Below are 16,679 nucleotides of genomic sequence, written 5' to 3'. Positions count from 1 at the left end.
CATTATGAGGTTACATCATCAATCTCTGCCAGGTACCTCCAGGGTTATAGAGAGACGCCCTCTAGGGCTCGTCTACTCGCCCTGTTGATTAGTCAGGAAATCCTTTTCGTGGACCATGGATGTTTCTTCACAGAACATACACCTAGCACGCAAGATCTACTATCTCACTCTCTCGTGATATCCAGTCTCAATTTCAACCTCGATGGCATGGATCCAAATCGCCCTTCTCAGTCGCTAGACAAGGCATCATTGAACTGCAAGTTTTGCCACCGTGGATTTCGCCGCTTGGAACATCTACAGCGTCACACGCGAATACGTTCGTAAATCAATATCCAGAAACTAGACACAATATTGACACGACAATAGACACCAATGAAAAGCCATTCAGTTGCCCATGTGGTGCTCTTTTTTCGAGAAAAGATCTTCTCAGGCGTCATGAACGTGCCTCGCACGATGATTTGGAACATCCTGTGCAGCCGCCAGTCTCTAGCAATAGCCCAACAAGCCACCTGCAAGATCATAGAATGTTCAATTATCCTAGCCCGGCAAGTCGAGAAACAAGAGAACATTTTTCATCAGTCAGCTCTCAACGCCCGGTCTCCCAAAAGACATCCCCGCAGCGATCATCGATAAGGTGTGCTATCAATTCTTGACTGTATAGTGTCTATGGCAATCGTTACTAACCTAACGGCTTTATGACAGGGAATCAAGTGCGTTAGATAATGAATTAATAGAAACCGAATCCTTAAATCATGACAGTGGTATGTTAGATGATAACTCCCGAATCCCTATGATTGCTATGCTGACCTTTTGCTGCAAGGACTATCAGGCCATTGCGGACAGGCACATCTGGGGAGTGACATGTGTGTCAAGCCTCACACCTATGATGACCACACAGCTACACATGTGATGTCGAACATGTTATCCGCGAGTTTTCCGATCCCCGCGCTGTCTTTAGGTGAGTATGCTACTTCGAGTTATGTTTCTCCCTAGTCTTAACCATAAGATAGGTGGACAAGTTATCTCCCACGCTTCACTCCCAGTAGTGACTGACTCCCATAGAGTCAGCCTTCTCGGTTCATTGAGGATTATGAATATAATGCCTGGTTTCGATCTTCCATCGTCCGATTCCCTGACACGTTTCTTGGCGGGATATTTCACTGGCTTTTATCCTCGAATGCCGTTCACACATGCACCATCGTTCAGAATTGAAGAATGTGATCCGGGACTTTTCCTTGCCATGACTGCTATCGGTGCGGTTTACCGATATGAGATGAAAACAGCATATAATCTGTTCTATGTCGCAAAAAGTATTTTCCTAGACAAGCACCGTCACAGAGAAAGCAATGACTTCACCAGAGTTAAAACTGGAAGGAATAACGCCCAAGAGATTCGCGGTCTACTCTGTCTCCTTACAATGGCATCCTGGCAAAAGGACCCGGAGCTGGAAAACGAAACCTTCATGTTACAAAGCCTACTCGTCCACTCCATGAGGGTGAGTGGCTTGGATGACACTCTCATCCAGGCTGGGGATCTTGACTGGGAGACCTGGGCTCAGAAAGAATCCGACAGACGGACAAAGCTACTTGTGTTTTGTTTTCTTAACATCCAAAGCATCGCCTACAATCTACCTCCCGGTTTGCTGAGCAAAGAAATCCGGCTACGGCTTCCTTGCTCATGTCCGGAATGGACCGCGGCAGATGCAGCAACCTGGGAAATGCTACATCAGAACACCCCCAATGAACAAGAGTATTTTCACATTGCTCTACAAAATCTTTCATTACCGGCATCGGGAACTCGTGTCAAACCCTCATTTACATCGCCTGTTGCCAACTATGTCCTACTGCATGGTTTGATCCAGTCCATCATTTGTACCCAGCAGATTCTCCCCTTCCCAGGGCCAGTTTCATCTTCAAATAGTCAGGCATTTTTCGAGTAAGTCAGTCATACGTGATCTATAAATTCTTGTCGCGGTGTGAAAAATTGGTATTGATCTCATTTTCTCTCGCCAGAGCTGCGCTTCGAAAATGGACAGAATCATGGCAGATTACCCCCGAGTCCAACCTGGAGCCGTTAGACCCCAATGGACCATTACCTTTTACGTCAAGCACATTGCTGAGTCTTGCTTATATTCGCAATTGTCTCGATACAGGACGCTCGAAGGTTCTATCAAGCTGGGATCCCGTTAAAACTGCCTCTTTTCTACATGATTCGCCGCCTCTCAAGCACAACTGGCACGTGTTTCTGGCAGCAATTCATGCAACGCGGGTTTTAGGCACTCTTGTCAAGCTTGGTATACGATATGTCCAGCATAGCCAAGCATCTGTCTGGAGCATCGAAGATGCTTTATGCGGACTTGAATGTGCAGTCTTCCTAAGTCAATGGCTACGCGAAGTCGGTGACATGACTCGTGCGAATTCCGAGTCTGGTATGTGCATCTTTCTTTCTTTCTTTCTTTTCCCCATTGAAATCGAACTCTTATATCGAGTATTGGATACTTGTTTTCCAGCTTTAAAAGGTCCCCATCAAGACCATGATTCTAAAAGCTAACGTACATAGCAGAAAACCAAAGGGTTCTTGTCAAATGGGTTCGTGAAATTGTGCAAGAAGCACTTGTCTCAATTAGCAGCGATCCACACTCCACGGTGCTCTCGACACCAGACGAATTGGCTACCGAAGTCATAAAGCTATGGACACTCATCATGCAGGGCAGTTCTCCCTGGTCGTTTATGGGTGCTGTTGCCGATGTCTTGATTATATATGGAGGTGGTTTTACATAGCACCCTGTTGGAGCCTACAAGGCGAAGAGGCAAAGAGAAAAGAATTGTTCCTCATGACAGAAAAGATCTCTCATATTTATCTAGAGTTAACTATCTGAGGCTACTGGCCTGACCTCTCAGCCAACTGTCTGATTTCCGCCCACTTCTCTAGGCCGAAGCCTAGAGAACTTAGCAGAAACCATGTATAGCGCTAATAGTGCAGGATTGGAAACTCATAGCCACCCGTGCAGATCACTACTGATCTAGACGATTATCAAAAGTGTGTTTTCAACCGGCTATGGAAAATGGTGTCCGAGCCGGGAAATGGTGTCCGACTCGGTGATATCCCGGGGCCCCGCGAACAACCTTGAGAGCCAACGGATTAGCGGGTCTTCCCCGCATTATCTCCCGGTCGATGGCGTCAAGTCTAACACTAAATATCAACTTCACGGTATAATGTAAGGAGGAAGAACCCGGTTGGGGTAATTGCTGTTGCTCTGATTGGTGTGTGGGATGAGAGAAAGTTCACATACCCACTGTTTTGTTTATATTTGAAAGATATCCTCACTCTATTCTCTCAATTGCATACTAAGATTCTCCCTTAGGACACATATCTCATCATTGCCCCCTTTGCATATCGACCCTACTTCCTAGCTACCATACTTCAAGAAGACCATGGCGGACAAGAAAGCATCCCCAGAGACCGAACATATTGAATCCGAAATAAAACCGGAGCCGTCTACTCTCATACCTCCTCCTGGATCAGAAAGACAACCATATGGTGAACCTGGTATACACCCCTTCCCTCTCTCTACTACTATTCCTCTCTATACCCATCACATACTAACTGACCATCACGCAAAACAGGCCTCAAGGGTATCCTCACGAACAAGTATGTAGCAGCATGCGCCGCCTTCGCAACAATGGGCGGAGCAATGTTCGGCTACGACCAAGGCGTCGTCTCCATAACTCTGACAATGGATCAATTCCTCGAACGATTTCCGGAAGTCGGCCCCAATGCACCTGGCGCAGGATTCCAAAAGGAATCCTCACTGCCATGATCGAGCTAGGAGCCTTCCTTGGAGCAATGAACCAGGGATGGATTGCCGATAAAATTTCCCGAAAGTGGTCTATCATGGTTGCAGTGATTATCTTCCTCTTTGGTTCCGCTTTGCAGACTGGCGCTATGAGCTTTGAAATGCTGGTAGGTGCCCGGTTTGTCGGAGGTATTGGTGTCGGTATGCTGGCTATGGTGGCACCGCTTTATATTTCTGAGATTGCGCCACCGGAGATTCGTGGTACTTTGCTTGTTTTGCAAGAACTTGCTATTGTTACTGCCATCGTAATTGCGTTCTATATCACCTATGGTACACGATACATCCCTGGTGAATGGGCGTGGCGCCTTCCTTTTCTCATTCAGGTGTGCCTTCCCAGTTGACCATCTTTTGCTCTTTCCTAACTATGTGGATAGATGATTCCTGCCATTTTTCTCGGCGTCGGGATTCCCTTCCTACCATATTCACCTCGCTGGCTCGCTGGCCGAGGCCGGGATGAAGAAGCACTCCAGGTCCTCTGCAAATTGCGAGGTGTCGATGCTACAGACGAGCGCGTGATCCGAGAGTGGGTTGAGATTCGGTCCGAGGTAGCCTATTGCAACGAAGTGAGCATTTTGAGACACCCAAAGTGCCAGGATGGAAGTTATGCCAGTCGTGCAATGCTTCATGTCTGGAGCTATCTGGGTTGTTTCCGAAAAGGGTGTTGGAAGCGTACGCATGTCGGTATTGGATTGATGTTTTTCCAACGTGAGTATTTGTCTATCTCATGAAACCAACCCTTTCCCTCACTTTTCCTTCTTACACAGGCTAACTCATATCCTTCTCTTAGAATTTGGCGGCGTCAACGCTCTCATCTACTACTCACCCAGTTTATTCGAAGGAATGGGTCTAGACTACGAGATGCAACTCCACATGTCCGGAGTCATCAACATCTGCCAGATGTTAGCTTGCTTCTGGTCATTATGGGGAATGGATAAATTCGGCCGGCGGCCTTTGCTCTTTGGTGGTGCTGGTTGCATGGTTCTTGCGCATTTTATCATCGCCGTTCTGATGAGCCAATACCAATCCAACTGGCCTGCGCATTCCACAGAGGGCTGGGTTTGTGTCGCGTTCTTGTGCTTCTTCATGCTGACCTACGGAGCTACTTGGGGTCCTATCCCTTGGGCTATGCCGGCTGAGATATTCCCTTCCTCGCTACGTGCTAAGGGTATGGCGTACTCCACAATGTCGAACTGGCTTAACAATTTCATCATTGGGCTTATTACTCCGCCGCTTGTGCAAAACACTGGGTATGGTACTTATGTGTTCTTTTGTGTGTTTTGTGCTCTGTCGTTTGTTTGGACGTGGTTGTTTGTTCCGGAGACTAATGGAAAAACTTTGGAGGAAATGGACTCTGTCTTTAAGGATAATAGCTCGAGTGAGGAGATAGAACAGCGCGCGAGGATTGAGGCTACCATCTGGGCCCATGCTGCGGGGCGATCTCATGGGCTCGAAGGCACTCATCAAATCACTTAGATGGGCAATTTTGCTTCCGGCTTGTATCTTCGATATAGTGCGTGTTTGGCCTGGATCATCTTTTTTTCGGTAGCTATATAAGTGGTGACGAGAGACCGTCTGACCTCTCTGTTTACGCCCAGGTTATAGTCTTTGCCGACTGTAGATATTTCATTTTCTCTTCCCGGATCTAAAGATCCTCCAGAGTTCTCTATCCTTACTAGACTTCCAAAAATACGGCATATACGCCAACGACCGAAATACACGACGGGGCTTTTTCTTTTGTCCGGTGGCGGACTCGGCCAAGTAGGCTCGGTGCCGAATCCAACCTCTCCGGTTCACAGACAATTTACACTAACCAATAGAGAGTGATCACGTACTATACGTCGCGCTTCTTTCCCCACTCTTCGGGATCAATGCGAAGTCCCGTTGACCATCGTGTCAGAGAAAGATATCTTGTTGCAGCCTGACAAACAAGGCATCTATGCATATTGTTTCGACAGGGATCGCATGCAACTAATGATTCATGGTTGCTCTTACTCCCTGCTTCCAATCGGATATACCATGTGAATCCCCTGTCATCGCTTTCTCTAATTATCGGCATAACATAGGGCGTGCATGGTAGGGCGCGTTGACACGCCCTACCCACTAATCGCCCCACTATAGCAAGTGTCAGTCAACCCCCCAATTCTCTCCCCCACAAATTCTCCTCTCCAAACAACTTCATTGTGGCAATTTGAATATCAACTCCAGAAAATGGCCTCACAATCAAAGATTCTCCCGCAATTGACTGCCTCCAAGCTCTTCCTCACCGAAGCCGGAATCGAAACCACACTCGTCTACAAAAACAATATCAACCTCCCGTGCTTCTCCGCTCTCCCTCTTCTCGGTACAGAAGATGGCATAAAAACCATCCTCTCTATCTACCAAGACTATGTAAATATCGCCCTGGCTCATTCAACCGGCATCATCCTCGAAACCCGAACATGGCGCGGCTCTCCCGCATGGGCTCCCCAGCTTAATCTCTCCGTCCCAGAGATCCTCAACCTGAACCGCGTCGCAGTCACGATCCTCCAGAACCTCAGGAAAACCACCCACACTCCATCTACTCCTATCGTCATCAGCGGGACCCTTGGAACCCTCCAAGACGCCTACGTGGATTCCACAGAGACAGTTTCTTTCTCCCAGGCACAGGAGAATTACCGCGCCCAAGTTCAGATCCTCGCCGAAGGCGTAGACATGATTTCTATCATGACTGTAACGAATCTCAACGAGGCTACCGCGGCAGTGAGCGTGGCGCGTGAATTTAATCTCCCTATTCATGTCTCGTTTAGTATTGAGACGGATGGACGGCTACGTGGGGGAGGGCACTTGATGATGTGATTCGGGAAGTCGATCGTCTGACGGGGAATTATACTACGTATTTTGGGGTTAATTGTGCCCATCCGCGTCATATTATGATGGCTTTACGGGATCTCCCTGAGGATGTGAGGGCGAGGATTGGGTCAATTAGGGGAAATGCAAGTCTTAAGAGTCATGATGAGCTTGATAACTCGTTGGTGTTGGATCGGGGTGATGTTTCGGTTTGGACTCGAGAGTTTAAGGGGCTTTTGGATTTGTTGCCGGGGTTGAAGGTGGTAGGAGGTTGCTGTGGTACGGATGAAGAGCATATTGATAATCTTGCGGGAAGAATTTATTCTAGTTAGAAAGTCGATCAAATCTCGACAAATTTCATATCACATTATTGCTGCATGACTTCCCGAAATACTCAGTCGCTAGATAACGCCTTGTCGCCACCCCTACTTCTTCCTCATGACAAGAATCTAGTTGAATTGCAAGTAGCTCAGTAAATTTCCATCTAGATTGTAGATATCTCGCGAACACATCCGACCCCCAATATCTGGACAATAATATTAATGTGGGGCCCCTGGTGGATCTATAGGGCGTACCAACGCGCCTTAGTATCGCGCACGCCCTACCATACACGCCTTACACCCATATCCGAATTTTCGATCACCATATAATATATTATAAAAGAGTACCCGACTATTCTAATAATCAATCCTCTAAACCATCTCAAAATGACCTCGTTTACTTCACCCCAGGCGATCTCGCCTCTGAACGCATCAAAGTTAACCTACACCTACACCACCGATCCACGCGATGTACCCGACGAAGCAACGGCTACCAAAAGCAGAGACACCATTTGCACCGACCACATGATCATCGCACGCTGGAAAAAAGACATCGGCTGGTCTACCCCAGAGCTAAAACCCTACGGCCCATTAAGCCTGCTCCCGACAGCATCCTGTCTCCACTACGCACACGAATGCTTCGAAGGACTCAAAGCCTACCGCGGCGATGATGGGAAACTCAGACTCTTCCGCCCAGACCGCAACGGCGTCCGTCTACAGATGTCCGCGGAACGCATCTCCTTACCCGCAGCTCCGGCAGAGGAATTAAAGAAACTGATCCTCGCGCTCCTCCACGTCGATGGTGCGAAATGGCTGCCCAAACATCGCGCTGGAGACTTCCTCTATATCAGGCCGACTATCATCGGCTCGAACTCGCAGCTCGGTGTGCAGGCGCCCACTGAAGCTTTGCTGTATATTATTGTTGGATATATGCCGCGCTTAGATATGATGCAAGGTGGGAAGCGCTTGCTCACCTCGCCGCAGGATATGGTGCGCTCTTGGGTTGGTGGGTTTGGGTATGCGAAGGTTGGAGCGAACTATGGTCCCTCGGTCCTTGCTACGCAAGATGCGGCGAGTCGGGGCTTCCATCAGGTTCTTTGGTTGTATGGTGCTGAGGGGGAGTGCACAGAGGCTGGAGGGAGTAATTTCTTTTTGTTATGGCGACGGAAAGATGGGAAGAAGGAGATGATCACTGCGCCGTTGGATGATCATCTCATTTTGGATGGCATTACTCGTCGAAGCTGCATTGCTTTAGCAAGAGAGCGACTTGGAGATGAACTCGAAATCACGGAGCGAAAGTTCACGATTGGTGAAGTGTTGGAGGCCTCTAATGAGAATCGACTTTTGGAGTCATTTGCTGCGGGAACGGCGGTAAGTTATAGTCCACTGTTATGCTTTTGGTTAAACCCAGGTGCTGATATATTTCTAGTGGTTTATCACCCCTATTTCACACATTCGTCACAGAGAACACGAGATCGATATTCCCATGGGGCAAGGCGATGGACCTGGCGATATTACCGGAAAGATGAAAGATTGGCTCGGCGATATCATGTACGGTCGCACACAGCACGAATGGGCAACTGTAGTGTCAGAGAGAGAGTAGATAAAAGAAGCATTTAGCGTCGAATAAGAACCAAATTTGGTTCTTCAACCCAGCTGTTTATAGATTATATTATTGGTTTCTTCCGGGTATCTTATTTCGCGCTAGTAAGGTGCATACATGTTCAAGGTGAGATTTGACAAATAGGTTAATCAGCCGCTTGACCAGCCCGAAATGTAGCCAACCATTGCTGGTGATCTGCAATAGTCTGGTTCCAAGGGTCATCAGAATCAAAAAGAAGACGTCGTGCCTCCAGTTGAAACATTTCATCTGACGGAACAACACCAAGAACCATCTGCTGCTGGGCAAAATGGCTCAAATGTCGCGTCAGGACCTGTGTGTATGAATCCAAAGACAAATTTTGCGTCTTGAATTCGCTTAATGAAGATGTCGTATCTGGTTGTTCTTCATGATGCTGATCATCATTATTATGGTCATCCGTTTCATTGCTGAATGTCGCCCGCGATAGCATCTGGGAAAGATGGTCTTGGACTTGTCCGTTCGTAGCAGAGAAAGGCACCAGCGTGTGTGATTCAAGTTGAATCAGATATGGAGGCACACTATGTGTTACCTGCTCTGCAATCCAAGGAGGAAAGTCATGGTCGCCTTTCCAGTCGGCCATAGTCGAGCCATTGCGGAAATGAAGAGCCAGGTGATCAGCTCGCTCCTCCCAGCTAGTGATTTGAGCATCACAAAATCCACAGCGCGACGTGATATCAGTGAGACCAATCTTCCAGTCGTCAACTAATGGAATATCGTCAACACAGTGGAAGCGACGAAGGTGCTGGATGAGATGGTCTTTTCGCCGGAAGGCACGTGATTGACTCTTCATGCAAGCTCCATGCTTGTGTTCATCAAGATGTTCAATCGAAGGGTCTGGTTCGTTGCAATAAACGCAATGCACCCGACCCGTTGATGGTAATATCGCAGATCCTCCAAATGGTGCACAGACCCAAGTTTCCAAATTCAGATGAAGCGATTTTTCATGTCGCGCCCAATCATATTTAGTCTTGAATCGATCACAGCAGAAAGTACAGCAGAATAAACGAGGCTTGCTTGCGGCCGGCTGTCTTTTAGCTCTTCCTTTGCCTTGCGATTTCCTGACTCCAGTCGAGACTCGGCTGTTTTTCTCCTGCGTTGAGTTGTGGCTTCCATTTGATAAGCCCGATGTAACTGATTTTTGAGACGAAGCACTAGCAGTGCTTCCACCACTCGTTGTCGAGCCAGGACGAGAGCGGGTCCGACGGTGTGTTTGGAAAAGGTTGGCAATGTGATCGTCAGACATTCCTGATCCAGGATCGAAACATGTCCGATCTCCATTCTGTAGGCTGTTGATATATGAATTCTGAACTGCGTCCTTGATGGCAGACAAAGAGGCAGGTTCATCTTCAGGGGGGACTGCTGCCACCGTATCAGAGGATCCGAGGGGTTTGTATTTGTCGGGATAAAGACAGGGGTGGTTTTTCCACCAAGCCTTTCGATATTATATCTGCTTCTACGTCTTGGAAGACCTCGATTGGGCTTGTTTCCCTGCCTCGGTGGGACTCCATTGAAGGGTAGGTGTTGGTTCTCCGACAGACTGTAACCGTTGTCCCTTGGGGCCGACAATGGCGCTTTGTTGAGAGATAGCAGTCCATATGAATCGTTGGCCTGGTCTGACGCAGGATAATTCAAAATTGGGCCATGCGATCTATCAGCCTGCTCATTCTCGCCACCGTAGATTTCGGCTCTTATAGATGAATCAGCGTCATGATTTGGTTGTGCCGGCCAGGCTAGATAGGTCTCATCGAGCATTGGGTTTACACCGGGCTCTGATATATGAGGACCTTCATATTCCGTAAGGCCCTCGTCAAAGGAAGGTAATTGAACATCGCTGTCTGCGAAAGAAAGATGATTGGGTGTGACAATGATATTTCCCCGAGCGGCGTCGGGAAACAATGTGAGCAGGTCAAGTTCGTTCGGAAAGCCCGAAAAATTGAATGGGTTGTTCACTATTTAAGATAAGTTAAGTGATTGATTAAAAGAACGACCTTAAACATACACTCGTAAGGATCGTCATGGGACATCTTCAAGGCGGATATGAGGGATGAGCCAAGACGATATATTATATCGTGTGGTGGGTCAATTGTTCAACTGAATTGAATGAGATTTTGATATATGATGACGCACTTTATCTGATCCCAGTATAGTATGTCGATTTTACTTTCGCTCAATAAGTTTCGACATTGTCTCGCTGTAGGTGGCGATCTCGGGAAAAGAGGCCCTCACCGACCTCAAAAGCTGACTAATGATTGCCAAGCCCTGCCAAATACGGAGTACAGAGTATAGATGGCGAACCTGGGAACATGAAAAAGGTCGAACAATTATTCGCTGTCTCCGATTATCAATAGGTTTTGCTGCCCGCGAACATATCCAATCCATCCGATGGCTCCAATCTTATTATATGTCTGCGATTTTCAGTCTTAGATCTACGAAGAGAGAATTGCAAACTATATTGAAAATAAGAATCATATTCTATCTCAATGCAAAAGATCATAGATATCAAAATAATAATAAAGTATCAAGCCCATAGAACCATATAGTCCAAGTAAGAGCCACGCTTAAGGCACAAAATAAAGAAAATCGTAAAACATCCCAAAAAATCAAGATCAAACCTCAGTCTTGGTCTCGACACTCTCAAGGTGCGTAGCACCCTCAGCTCGCTTCTCGCCAGCATCAATCTCAAGCTGATCAGTGTAGTTCACGGAAGGAACCCAGCCAACAGAGTTCCAAGCACGGGGAACCTTGGCATAAAGCTCATCAACCTGTTCGAGGGAAAGACCCTTAGTCTCGTAAATGCAAGTGTAAACAAACACAGCACAAACAAAGCAGAATCCACCCCAGATGAAGAACACCTTAGATTGGAGATTGGCATTTCCAGGTCCGCTGTTCACCATGTAAGGTGTGGCGTAGGCAATAGCCCAGTTGAGCAGCCAGTTGGTGGCGGTAGTGATGGAGAGACACTTAGCGCGAGCCTTGAGGGGGAATAATTCACCAGTGACGACCCAAGCAACCGGACCCCAGGAACTGGCAAAGAAGAAGATGTAGATGCAGACGAAGGCGATGAGGACTTTGTTCGAGACATCGGAGTCGGTGGCTGTGCCGACGATAGCGACAATTAATTGTGAGACGCACATTCCGACGGCACCGAACATGAGCAAAGGACGACGACCCCATTTCTCGACCATGTAGAGACCGGGGAAGGTGGAGACGACGTTGATAATGTTTGTGATGAGGGTGATGACGAAGGAATTCTGAATTCCGGAGTTCTGGAAGAAGGTCGTGCCGTAGTAGAAGATGAAGTTGACACCAGCGAGCTGTTGCAGACCCTGGACGGCGCAACCGGTTGCGAGACGCTTGCCGAGGGAGCCACGGACGATCTCGAGGTAGCTAGCCTTTCCGAGACGCATTTCGTGTTCGTGGTTTGCCTGGATTTCGGCAAGTTCAGCCACGACGGCGGGGTCGTTGACATCCATGCGGCGGACGCGAGCGAGGGCCTTGGTGGCCTCTTCGTAGCGGTCTTGCTTGATGAGGAAACGGGGGGTTTCGGGGAGGAGAAGCATGCCGACGACGAGGATGATGGCCCAGGCGAATTGAATGGCGATGGGGATACGGTAGCAGCCGGTGTCTGTGCGATCCTTGGTGGAGTTATTGACGATGGCGGCGAGGAGGAGACCGAATGTGATGGCGAGTTGGTAGGCACCGACGACTGTACCGCGGATCCATTTGGGGGCGGTCTCGGATTGGTAGAGGGGGATTGTTGCGGAGAGGAGACCGACGCCCAGACCGGCGAAGAAGCGGCCTGCGACGAAGAGGGGGATGGAGGTTGAGATTGTTTGGAGGATGACTCCGAAGACGAAGACGAAGGTCTCCATGATCATTCCCATTCGTCGACCGAATTTATCGGCGATGGGGGCGGCGCCGAGGGCACCGAAGAAAGTTCCTGCGGAGAGGAGAGAGACAATCATTGATGATTCGGAGGATGTGACATCGGGGAGACCATCTGTCTCGTTGATGAAGCCGGTTGAGAACATCTCACGCCACTTCTTCATGGCGAGGATACCGCTGATGGTACCTGTATCATATCTAGATGGACGTTAGACGTGTCATTGAGGATAGGAGTTTGAATGTGAATAGCACATACCCAAAGAGAACACCACCGAAAGCCACGAACAATCCAATCATAATAGCCGGGGCAGCAGAGCCCACGGCATCATCTGGCCTCTTCAAAGCGAAGCCCATTGTGAGTGTCAGATAGATGCAAGGATCCAAGTGTATGTGTCGTGTAGTATAGAGAAGATCAGAGTATAGGGGAGGAGAGAGAGCTGAAGGAAGTAGAGAAGTAGAAGTAGAGTAAGTATGAAAAAAGAAAGAAAAAGCTGGAGGTCAATCGGGTCTATTTGTACTTCCCCGGTCCCAGCAACCACATGGCCCCCGGGAAATTTACACCCGAAAACAGTAACTGCGGGGGAAAAGCTCAACCTTGGACGAAAACCTGACCCGAAGGCCATCCAATCCCAGAATAGCATTCTCGGACTAGTTGTTTTGGGCCTGGGGATAGGGTTTCAACCGAAAGTGGAGAAATGGTGGACTAAGCCCCCGGAATCTAACCGAGCAGCTCATTGGCCAGCTGGAAATTGGCACGACGCCGAGCCGAGTTTGTTTTTTTCACAAGGTTTTTGCCCTGAACCTTACCTGGCATTGGCATTGCACAATAGGATCGACAATACTACACGTTGGGGATGTAAATGTGTATCTTGCATCACACTGTAGAATGTATGTTGTAATGCTATGTTAGGGGATAAAAATAGCCCTTACATGCCACATGACATGAAATGCCGAAAACGGGGGACCGACCGAGTTAAGCCAATGCCGATCGGTATCGGCGTCCCGCATCGGGGAAAAAGGCAACAGGCAACGGGCCTTGATTCACATCTATATTTTTGGTTTTTAAACTGGTATTCGGTTATAGTTGTAGACTGGACAGATTATTACATATGTGGTTTGCACACATACAATATATATTACATGTATGCAATGGAATTTTACACAATATTTTTTTTTTTTTTAACTGCATTTTAAAACAAATTCCCAAACCTTGCCCCTCCTTTCCCCAGGTACGGAGTACCCCGAGATTTCAAGAACCAATAACCAAAAGACACTCACGATCCGGTCAGTGTTCACCGGAGCCGGATTGAGAAAACCAAAACATTAATTTTCCCGTTCCAAAGTTTCACTCCCCCAAACTTGCCGGGGAAAAAACAAAGTTGGCTAGTCCCGTGAAGTGCGCTATTTTTCCCGAGACGCGGATTGGACAGATAACCCGACGCTCTCCCGACATTTAGTCACTTTAGTCAATTCCGGCGAATCGTCGGGGAATTTCCGTGCCTGGCCAAGTCGGACTCGGGGGATTCTTGTTTTAAAAAAAAACGTGCCGGTCATGTGGTTTTTGCCGAGTGGCGTACAGCTCGGGAGCTAATGTAGTCTTAGCTCTAGCCCGTTCTACTCCGTACTGTTTTCTCCTATTATGCTGGGGTTAGTGGGAACCGACCACACGGTCACACGATACAGCAGAAACTAGAGCTACGCCACGATCCGGCAGGTTCCGGCGAAATGCTTGTCTATTATTCTGATGCTCGCTGAAGAAAAGAAAAAACTGGCCGGACTAGCTACCAGCGCCAGATCAGGATGAAATACACAGTCAGCACCACTTGCGCCACAAACTTAATGGAATGGTACAGATCCCGCACGATGAGAGACACCGTTGAGCGGGACTGGGTAGCCGAGGCGGGGCGCCATGCAGCCTTGTCCTTTGAGGCAACGGCTTCGAAGTGATCGTCTGTTCCCCGATAAGCATCTTCCGGAGATTGAGTGCCCGGGTAGCGGGTGGAGGTCACGCCATTGCGGCTGGCTAAGCCACCCGCCGATGAGAGGGTAGAGCTAGACGCACCGGAGGTGTGGTGATGGTGTGGGAGAGAGCGGCGCTCGGTGAGGGGGAGAATGGCGTCGGATGGGGATGGTTCTGGGTTATAGAGGACGTGGTAGATGGAATGGAGGAGGAGGATGGAGACACTGAGGCCTAGGATAGTGAGGTAGTAGAAGAAGATTCCCAACTGATCTGGGAGGATACAGAGGTGATTTTGGACAGTGGGTGGTGATCCATCTTGTAGGGCTTTGCCTGTCTTGGGATCAATCGGATTCCACAAACTGGTGAGTACGAAGCCCGGCTGGCGGACTCCCATCGCCCAGGAAATACTTTTGACTGTAATTTCGTTGGGCGAGCCGTTGAATTCCCGATGAGACACTTCACAGTAATCATGATCGTCGCCGGAATACACCTGGACGACGTTTGGTCCTGCCTTGGAAACCAATTCGGTGGAAATGGTTTGCGTTAGGACATTCTGGTATTGATAGCCTCCCGCAATTCTCAAGGAGTTAGGCTCGTCCTCTGCCAGTTCTTCATCTAATGAAGATGGCGGGTAGCGTTCGCGAAGAGGACCACAGGGAGTGGCTGGCTTGCGGTAGAGAGGGACGTGCGTGAGAATAATAGTAGGGAATCCGACGCCTTCTGGCTGAGGCTTTTCATGGATAACGGGCTCGACAGCGTCGACAACACGATAATCGAACACATGACGTGTCTCACTCTGGTTTTGGAGCATTCGCAGCTCGTCTGTCTCCGCCTTCGCCTTGTGGATAGCCATCTTATCCAGGAAGTCATCTGCGTCTTTCCAAATCGGGCGTTGGGGACTGTTTTGATCGCTAGCTGTCGGGGAACTGCCTGTCAATGGATCGGGCTGATCCATCGCGCTCAGCGAAGGAGTGTCCACTGAAACAAAAGTATGATTCCCAATAACATCGACACGGTTGGGGTTCCCAAAGAAGGACTCGAAACGATCACGGACGGGTTCTTGGATGCCGTTACCGAACCCAAGATCATGATTGCCAGGTAGACTAGCAATCATTCTGCGTCCTCGTCCATCCACAGGTGGATTCACTAATTTCACCCACGGGTCCAGGAATATCTTACTGAATCGCGCGAACTCCTTCTTCCAAAAGGAATCTTTATACTTCTTCCACCGCGATTCGGGGCTGCTACTAGTAGCCGTGCCCCATTCTCTGCCACCGTCAAAAAGGTCCCCAAGAAACAGCACTGAGTCCGGCTCGAGGTGATCTTGTATCAAGGAAAATGATCGTCGCATATATTGGTCGGTGTATTTGACCGTCAACGTCGACACAGGCCATGGTCGCCCGGGGTAAGTGTGGGGATCAACGAGTTGGGGGTCGGCGATAAAGGCAATGTGGTGTGGCGTGGCACCTTGGGGCTAGAGACATTCCATTGTTAGTACTGAATTGAATTGCGACAGGTGTGCCACTGTCAACATACCCATTCCTCCCAGCTGTCCCAAAGGCATTTGTTGATGCTGTCCTCAAATACCGTCCGTTCACCCCACCTAATCGAGAACATCCATAGTAAAATGATGGCATTGGATATCGTGAAGATACGTTTGACAATGTTGAGTGCGGTTGTCTTGATCCCCTCACTCTCCTGATTTCTCCCAATTCGCCAGCTGACACTCCCGGGAAGCCATTGTTTTGCTGCTGGGGGAACGCTGTCCCACACGCGACTGAGAATATTTTGCGATCGTGACGACTGATTTTGGTTGAAGAGGGGAAGGGAAGAGGCGCCCGTGTTGCGTGGGTAGGCGAATGTCATGTTTGGCTTAGCTTGACAGCAAGACTAAGAGTGACAAAGTGGCTTGACCCCGGACAAGGCAGGTATTCAATGAAAGGAATGACTGGTCATGCTCTGTGCATTCGACTGAAAGGAGTGAAAAGAATGAATGATGAATCAAAAAAGGAAAAAGTTCATAACATGGTGTTCAATTTTTAAGACAGGGGGATTTGCAGGACAGGCAGCCGGTTTAAGCTTCGGGTCGAGATGTGTCGATCGCCAGACATGGGGCGGGTCACGTGCCCCTTAACAAGGATATGGTCTTTTTTTAGATATACATTTCCAAGAGTGATTCGCAAGTTTTGA

The 16,679-nt window shown here is 48.6% G+C and overlaps 7 protein-coding genes across 7 annotated transcripts; 4 read left to right on the top strand and 3 right to left on the bottom strand.

Moving 5' to 3' along the window:
- Positions 1-1,177: 1,177 nt before the first annotated feature.
- Positions 1,178-2,780, top strand: N7517_003730 (uncharacterized protein; the record flags this gene model as incomplete). Its single annotated transcript, XM_056721460.1, has 3 exons — positions 1,178-1,935; positions 2,013-2,428; positions 2,563-2,780. 3 exons carry the CDS (start codon positions 1,178-1,180, stop codon positions 2,778-2,780), a joined length of 1,392 nt encoding a protein of 463 aa, XP_056577710.1.
- A 654-nt stretch (positions 2,781-3,434) lies between these two features.
- N7517_003729 (sugar porter family MFS transporter) lies at positions 3,435-5,329 on the top strand (the record flags this gene model as incomplete). Its single annotated transcript, XM_056721459.1, has 5 exons — positions 3,435-3,549; positions 3,627-3,651; positions 3,714-4,179; positions 4,231-4,561; positions 4,644-5,329. 5 exons carry the CDS (start codon positions 3,435-3,437, stop codon positions 5,327-5,329), a joined length of 1,623 nt encoding a protein of 540 aa, XP_056577709.1.
- Positions 5,330-6,064: 735 nt separating this feature from the next.
- N7517_003728 (Homocysteine S-methyltransferase) lies at positions 6,065-6,691 on the top strand (the record flags this gene model as incomplete). The annotated part of the gene is made up of 1 exon (XM_056721458.1): positions 6,065-6,691. One exon carries the CDS (start codon positions 6,065-6,067, stop codon positions 6,689-6,691), a length of 627 nt encoding a protein of 208 aa, XP_056577708.1.
- A 698-nt stretch (positions 6,692-7,389) lies between these two features.
- Positions 7,390-8,605, top strand: N7517_003727 (Aminotransferase class IV; the record flags this gene model as incomplete). The annotated part of the gene is made up of 2 exons (XM_056721457.1): positions 7,390-8,373; positions 8,432-8,605. The coding sequence occupies 2 exons, from the start codon at positions 7,390-7,392 to the stop codon at positions 8,603-8,605; spliced, it is 1,158 nt and encodes a 385-aa protein (XP_056577707.1).
- Positions 8,606-8,750: 145 nt separating this feature from the next.
- N7517_003726 (Zinc finger C2H2) lies at positions 8,751-10,668 on the bottom strand (the record flags this gene model as incomplete). The annotated part of the gene is made up of 3 exons (XM_056721456.1): positions 8,751-10,003; positions 10,183-10,593; positions 10,644-10,668. 3 exons carry the CDS (start codon positions 10,666-10,668, stop codon positions 8,751-8,753), a joined length of 1,689 nt encoding a protein of 562 aa, XP_056577706.1.
- A 582-nt stretch (positions 10,669-11,250) lies between these two features.
- Positions 11,251-12,883, bottom strand: N7517_003725 (sugar porter family MFS transporter; the record flags this gene model as incomplete). The annotated part of the gene is made up of 2 exons (XM_056721455.1): positions 11,251-12,727; positions 12,786-12,883. 2 exons carry the CDS (start codon positions 12,881-12,883, stop codon positions 11,251-11,253), a joined length of 1,575 nt encoding a protein of 524 aa, XP_056577705.1.
- Positions 12,884-14,310: 1,427 nt separating this feature from the next.
- On the bottom strand, positions 14,311-16,355 carry N7517_003724 (putative manganese ion homeostasis (Fr); the record flags this gene model as incomplete). The annotated part of the gene is made up of 2 exons (XM_056721454.1): positions 14,311-15,963; positions 16,026-16,355. The coding sequence occupies 2 exons, from the start codon at positions 16,353-16,355 to the stop codon at positions 14,311-14,313; spliced, it is 1,983 nt and encodes a 660-aa protein (XP_056577704.1).
- Between the last annotated feature and the right edge of the window lie 324 nt (positions 16,356-16,679).

The sequence above is a fragment of the Penicillium concentricum genome, assembly GCF_028827145.1.
Source record: "Penicillium concentricum strain IBT 3081 chromosome Unknown utg000002l_segment0_segment0, whole genome shotgun sequence".
NCBI lineage: Eukaryota > Fungi > Ascomycota > Eurotiomycetes > Eurotiales > Aspergillaceae > Penicillium > Penicillium concentricum.
The sequence above is the reverse complement of the archived record's forward strand: the minus strand, read 5'-3'. Positions and strand labels throughout refer to the sequence as shown.